The sequence below is a fragment of the Antrostomus carolinensis genome, unplaced genomic scaffold (genome assembly GCF_000700745.2).
Source record: "Antrostomus carolinensis isolate BGI_N321 unplaced genomic scaffold, ASM70074v2 scaffold35070, whole genome shotgun sequence".
Lineage (NCBI taxonomy): Eukaryota > Metazoa > Chordata > Aves > Caprimulgiformes > Caprimulgidae > Antrostomus > Antrostomus carolinensis.
The window spans coordinates 1-7,415 of NW_010289700.1; the positions used below are offsets into that span (position 1 = coordinate 1).

The following is a 7,415-nucleotide window of genomic DNA, read 5'->3' on the forward strand; positions in this document are numbered from 1 at the left end:
CTTTCCCTTCTCTTTCTTTCCCTTCTCTTTCCCATTATTGGAACACTGAGACATGATTTCTAGGTGTATGCTCAGAGCAGTTTAAAACTGCAGTTGGATATTTCTGCAGCTGCTTGTTTGCACTTACACAGTGGTTATGAGGTGGGCTAATCAAATGGTTCACTAAATTTCAGTTGGAAAACCTGTACCAGCAAAATTTGGGCAGTATTTTTTTCTCAGTTAGTGATTGAATCAAGACCTTAGAGGCAGCAGAGCCAGTAGGAGGAAGCATGTGAGAGTGTGGTGAAGAGCCCCCTCCTCTGGGGGAGATGAGGGAGCAGAAAGTTTCTCTTCTGGCGACATGTTTGATTGGTTTAGTCATTTTGTGTAACTTCATCCTGCAGTGGTTGCTACAGTTGTCATTGTCCTCAGATGGCATCATCTACCCCATGTACTGGGATTAGTCTCACGCTTCTTGTTTGCACTCTTAATAGGTGCTTGATGGCAAGGAAGACCTTGAGAAGCAGCATCGAGACAGCATTAAACAACTGAACAGTGTTGTAGAGCGACAAGAAAAGGATCTTACTAAACTTCAGGCAGAAGTGGAAGACCTTGAAGAACGGAACAGAAGTGTTCAAGCAGCACTGGACAGTGCATATAAGTAAGCAGATATTTGTGTGCCTGTCTTCAACCATACATTCAGCTTCTGTGTCTTATTTCTTGTGCAATGCTTGTGAAATGTTAATAGATAACAAAGTTATTCACAAAGTCTTTGTGGGCCCTGTACAAACTGTAAGTGCATTCCTTTTCTTTTTCCTCCCCAGGGAACTTGCAGATCTTCATAAAGCTAATGCTACAAAGGACAGTGAGGCACAAGAAGCAGCCCTAAGTCGGGAAATGAAGGCAAAGGAAGAGCTTGGCTTAGCTCTGGAGAAGGCCCAGGATGAGGCACGGCAGCAACAAGAGGCTTTGGCAATTCAGGTCGGTCTTAAATGCAGCAAATAACTTTTTCACTGAAGAAGTGCACTCAGAGGGGGTGTGCATCTGACTTAATGAACCAGATGCAATGTAAGGTGGAACTCATCTTTGTGTGCTTGGCAGATACCCAGTGGATTTATTTCTGATGAACTTGTTCAGTGATATTTGTGCTAAGCTTTAAAATATTGGTTTTATTTAAAATACTTTTAATTTTACTTGTCTAAAGGAAATGACTTTGACAGACTCTGTTAAGTTTGTAGTGCTCTTTACCATGATGCAGAGTTCAAGAAACTTAATTGGACAAGACTTTTAGGGATAGATGAATGTAACTATTTCTGTGCATGCAAAACTAAAGCCTTTAACTTGTAAACAGACATACCCTGTTTAACAGTGTTTAAAATCGGTATAGGACGATAGCATTGAATAGGTGGCACTGTAACTTTTGGGAAGAGATTAGTGATGGTATCTTGTTTATTTAGGTGGCAGACCTGAGGCTAGCACTGCAACGTGCAGAACAGCAGGCAGCAAGAAAAGAAGACTATTTACGTCAGGAAATCGGTGAACTACAACAGGTGCTATAGCAAACAGATGATCCCAATATTAATCTGCAAGGAGAGCTTCTAAAACCTGGGAATGAAACACTGGCATAACATTAATAGCCTTAAAAGGAGGCTTTTTCTGGTTACCTGAAGTATTTGCCCTATTAATGGAAATATTTTTTTAATCACATATTGCAAACAAAATAATTTTTATTGTAATGCTATCCTTTTAGTATAAGACAAAGTGCAGGCATTAAGTTTGTAATAATCCTCTAAAATTGCTATTGAATATCTTTTTAGTTATTCTTTAGCTGCTGCTTAAGATTATTTTTCTTGTTTTTAAGGTACAGAAGATAGATTGTTGACAAAATGTTTCAAGTGATGTCCAGAGGGCTCTTGAAGTGTAAATTTCTGAGCTGTTGTTCTATCATGTATCTAAAAATGTTAATCTTGAAATTTCACACTTCACTGTGAATTGGAACATAGGACTTTTTAGAATATAGCACAACTACTATGTGTTTAGCTGAATTCTGTATTAATCTTTTAATCCAGCATATAATTTTAAACCTTAATTATATTTAATTTGTGATTTCAGAGACTCCAAGAAGCAGAGGGCAGAAACCAAGAGCTAAGTCAAAGCGTTACATCTGCTACACGGCCACTTCTCCGGCAGATAGAAAATCTGCAAGCCACACTGGGAGCACAGACCTCTGCGTGGGAAAAATTGGAAAAGAACCTTTCTGACAGACTTGGTAAGACTTTTTTAGCTTTTACTGAACAGTGAGACTCTTGATGAAGATGTGAGGTGGCTGAAGATAAACACAAAGGGCTTGACACTTGCCCAAAGTGTAGACGGTGAGTCAGGAGAGATGAGTTCAAAATGCATTTCTGCAAGGAAGTGGAATGTGGGGTGTTCTGCCAAAGTTCTTGGACAGGTAATTCACTGATTCTCTTTAAAACACAGTGTAACATAAGATTGTAAGATTAAGCTTTTAAGGAATACTTGTCCTCACAGCATCTAAAGGAAGGATGGACATTGAGCACTGCGAAGTACAACAGCATTTTCAGTTGTCAAGCCTGGTGCTTAGATTTTGAATTGCAAAGGTTTGAATAATTTACTTACCTAACTGCATAGGTAATGAGACATATATTTATTGATATAGTAGTAATTATTTTAAATGAAAAATGTATAAAATGCCCAAAGGTGGACCCAAAGAAATTACTTATTTTCTGCAGGCAGTCTGTAGTGGTATATTGCAGTCTGAAAGAGTATGAAGTCTCCTTGTTCTGCACTGCTCTAAATGTATGGTGGAAAATATTTAATATCCTTTAAAACAGAAAACAGTTCTGGATTTTTGTGTGGGTGATTTTTTTCTTGATTTTATTTTTTTTGGGGGGAGGGGGCTTAGAAAAAAAATAAATTAGTTGAATCTAAAAAGTTCCATTTGATGCTTAAGTAATGGGTTCATATTATAGATGTTTGATCAAAAGAGTTAAATTACATGTTTTTCTTATACTAGGTGAGTCTCAAACTCTTCTAGCAGCAGCTGCTGAGAGAGAACGGGCTGCTACAGAAGAACTTCTTTCTAATAAAATTCAAATGTCTTCTACTGAGTCTCAGAATAGTCTTTTAAGGCAAGAAAATACACGCCTCCAGGCTCAGCTAGAAGTGGAGAGAAACAGGTTGAAGAAAATGGAAAATGAAAACAGTAGGTGAGTTGCGTTTTTGGTTAACAGTGTCTGTTTAAAATTGTAGTGAAATGGAGTAAGGTGTCTCTTCCATAACCATCTGCAGCAGATATCTTTGCAAGTTGGAAGATTTGATTCTTAAGTGTTGGTATGACTGTGCAAAATGACAACAGCTATTGATAAAGTTTTACCTAACTTGTTAAAGGTATTTTGATTCATGCTAACTATTGTCTGAAGTGTGCCACTTTCACAGTGTTTTAATGCCTTGAAGCTATGTTTGGTTTAAAAGTATATGAATCTGAAGTAAACACAGAATACTTATTTACTGTCTTTCTTTCCCCAATCTAGGTATGAGGTTGAACTAGAAGGACTCAAAGATGAGTATGCAAAAACCTTGGAAGATGCAAAGAAAGAAAAGGTATTGCCTACTTGAGCTTCAAGCTATGTTATCATTGAAGTCTGAGCTAACAGGAGGTTAACAGCTTGTATTTATTTTTGTAGACGCTGCTAGCTACTCAGTTAGAAATGGAGAAGATGAAAGTTGAACAGGAAAGAAAGAAGGCAATTTTTGTGCAAGAAACAGCGAAGGAGAAGGTACCAAAACCTAGCATTTCTGTTCAGTCTTATTGCTGCTATCACTATTTTAGTAGGTATCTAGAACCTGAAACTGTTGCAAGCAACAAAGTGGACTTAGAGCAGCACAGTATATACTGTCAGCTTAGGCTTTAGGGACTTGGCTTTTTCTTTGTTCTGACTACTTTTTATTTCCAGTTAAATAAGTGCTTGTGTGATACTCACTGAAATGAGTCATGGGTAATAGTCTGTGTAACTTGAAAGAGATAAAATATGGATAATGATTGTTTTAATCTTCTGATTTTTTCAATGCTCTTGGATTCTTCTTCTTCTGCAGCTACTTATTTTCTTTGGTTAGACTATTAGCATTGCTTCCACTGAATTCTTGTTCTGTGTTTCACCTCGACTGTATGTTATGTACCACATGCTTTCCAGCTTGAGTCATCAGTCACAGAATAGTCCTCAATAGTCAGGAACTTTGTTACTGCTAATTAGCAGTTGATACTCAAGTAAAACTGTTTTTATTAGTGGTTTCTTACCATTTCCAGTTCTAAAATTTAACTGCTTTATCCTTCAGAGGGTAGCATGCTTTCAGATGCTGCCTGTAAAAAGAGGTCATTCAGTCTGGCAGGTATGTCAGTAAGGTATTAGCTTGTGAGAAACCTCAGAATTGAATTCGTACACTTTATTTAAAAGAAATAAAAGTATTAACATGCATTCTAAACAGAGACTTAGTTCTGGGTTTAGGATATTCTCCCTGTGATACATTTGGGCAAACAAAACTGCCTCTGAATTTCCCTTGGCTACTTGAAAGACGAGTTCTTTTGGTGTAATTTGCAACTTTTTGTCTTTGTTTCTGGAAAAGGCTGAGGTTTTCAATGTAGGCTGGAAGTGTTAGTAGCACAGGAATTCTTTATTGTTGAACTTTCATGTGTTTTAGAGATGGGGGAAGGGGGCAGGTTATCTGTCACGTTGTATTCTGTAGTTGCTGGTGGAAAAGGGCAGTCTGTTCTTTACAGAATCTGTCTTTCACCATCTTATAAACTTTTTTCTTTATCTAACTGGTGATGTTGTGTGTCTTTGGTTTTGTTTGGTTTGGGTTTTGTTTTTTAGGATCGGAAGTCATTTACAGTTGAAACTGTTTCAAGTACTCCAACTATGTCACGCTCTAGTTCTGTAAGTGGAGTTGACATGGCAGGTCTTCAGACATCTTTCCTCTCACAGGTATCATATCAGTTATATTGGCTTTTTTTTGACAGACTGCTTTTTTTCCTCTTCAAGAGCTTTTATTAATGTATAAAATGACTCCTCAAGAGTACCTTGGCCTTAGACAAGGTAATTCCTTTGCAGAAATTTCTAAAACATGCCTACAAGATGTTTGATTGTAAAACATCTATGAAAGACAGAGTGAAACTACAATTTTTATTGCTGATTAATATATACATGTATTGGTGCTGAGTACACATGCCTAATTTCATCTAGAAGAATTAAGTAACACTAGTAGGAGTCAAATCAATTGATTTATTTTTACTAGCAGTCCTGGTTTAGGGCACAACTCTGCTCCCTGGGCAGAGTCATTGACTGTTATGGTCTGTGCAAAGTCTACTGCTTCTGCTGCTTTCTTATGGATACAGTTATTGATGTCCAAGTTAAATGACAGTTGTGTAGGTGACATGAGAGCTTGCCAGAAAGGAGCTGTCTTGAATTGTAGCTATTCACCTTAAGCTTTTGTTTTAAAAATAAACTTTAAGCCTTGAAATGCACTTGCCTAATAACATTGTCATTTTAAATCTTAAATAATACTTTGCAAGAGGGCAGATTCCAAAGGGTGCAACTTTTTGTCTAATTTTAAGCTTCTCTAACCTTTTGTTTGTAGGATGATCCTCATGATCACTCATTTGGGCCAATAGCTACTAGTGGGAGCAATCTTTATGATGCCATAAGGATGGGAGCAGGCTCGAGTATCATTGAAAACCTTCAGTCGCAGCTAAAGCTAAGAGAAGGAGAGATTTCACATCTACAGGTACTGTAGTTCATCTCATAACCAAGCACAGCATTTATAAGTGTAAATACTAATGCAATTGATATTATATTCAAATTTTATATTCAATATAAAATATATGCAATCAATTTTATATTCAAAAAGCTTGTTCCATCTCCTCAGAGCAGAGTGCATTCACTCTTCCCCTTTCATGACAATTCTACTAACCAGGATAGCCACTGGAGGTATGTGTAGGGATGAGCAAGAGGATTTGTTGCTTCCTTTGTTTTGGCAGGAACCTATCCAGAAAAATGAAATTGTTTATCTGAAAAGGAAAACAAACAAAAAACAAACCCCTGATCAGATTTGAGAAGAAAAAATTGAGTGTGCTTCTGGGGTGTGCTGTTTCAGTCTGGCTTAAGAAAAAGCCTTAATTACTGTATCAAAGTATTTGTTTTATAAATATGGTAATTTATTTCCTCCTGCTAATTGTTAAAAGTGTTTACCTTAGCTGGAAATCGCAAACCTTGAGAAAACTCGATCAATAATGGCAGAAGAACTGGTTAAATTAACAAATCAAAATGATGAACTTGAAGAAAAAGTGAAGGAAATACCAAAATTACGTACGCAGTTGAAGGTAAGTGTATTTCTGTTGTAAATCTGATGTAAAATTGACATATTTGAGGGTTTTTTTAGGAATGTCTCTGTCAGTTTAGGATTATATTAGAATCTTAAAAAAAAATCCCTAGTCATAAATGACTGAAGAGCCTGGTTTCAGTTTGTTTGGGTTTTTTTATGTAGTAGAATCTGAAAATGCTTACTTCATGACTAGGTAATCACTTCAAAATACAGTTGTTAGAAATCTGTGTGTAAGATTCCATGCTAAATCAGGGAGAGAACATTTTTTTTGTTTCTCTCATTTAAGACACTTTTCTGTCAGTATTTTTAGTAAAGGGGTGTTTTGATAAATGACATGATTTATGAGAATCTGATGCAGAAGCTGAGTGAGTGTGCGGTAGATATACAGGTAACAGGACAAATATTTTAATCCTCTGAATGTTTAAGAACTTAAATAAAAATGTTGGAAATAGTTTTGGAATAATTTTGGAAATCATCCTTTGTTCATTAAATACAAAATGTTAAATTTCCTCATGAAACATTTCACAAATTGTAGTCATTCCTGTAGTAATAATTCTAGTGCAGTTTGCTAACTGCTTTTTAATGCTTATAGCAGTTGAACTTCAAGGTGTTTCAGTACATCCTCTGAAGCCAGCACTAATTCTCTGTAGTTGAGGATCTTTGTCTTTGGAATATCTTCCTTTCATATGTACAGTATGAATCTAGCCATATGCAGAGAGTCAAAGTTATGAAGTATTTTTGAAGAGTTTGCTCTGTGCTTCATTGTAAAGTAGTTATCCTTTGATAAAATAATGCTGCACTTATTTTCCTGAGTTGTGTAAAACTCTCTCCTAGCAGCATTTTTTTAAGTTGAAAAGCAGTCAGATGACAAATTACATGTCCTTGCAGGATTTGGATCAAAGATACAATACAATCCTTCAGATGTATGGAGAGAAAGCAGAAGAAGCTGAGGAACTCCGACTGGATCTTGAAGATGTGAAAAACATGTACAAAACTCAGATAGATGAACTTTTGAAACAAAGACAAAATTAATTCCT

At 36.4% G+C, this 7,415-nt stretch overlaps 1 protein-coding gene across 1 annotated transcript; it reads left to right on the forward strand.

Annotated features, from left to right (window-relative positions):
* Positions 1 to 473: 473 nt before the first annotated feature.
* LOC104527586 (TATA element modulatory factor-like) lies at positions 474 to 7,415 on the forward strand (the record flags this gene model as incomplete). The annotated part of the gene is made up of 11 exons (XM_010171346.1): positions 474 to 640; positions 804 to 960; positions 1,437 to 1,529; positions 2,092 to 2,248; positions 3,017 to 3,209; positions 3,534 to 3,603; positions 3,687 to 3,779; positions 4,872 to 4,982; positions 5,635 to 5,781; positions 6,251 to 6,376; positions 7,267 to 7,415. Coding segments are annotated over 11 exons (1,458 nt in total), but the record flags the coding sequence as incomplete, so codon positions are not given.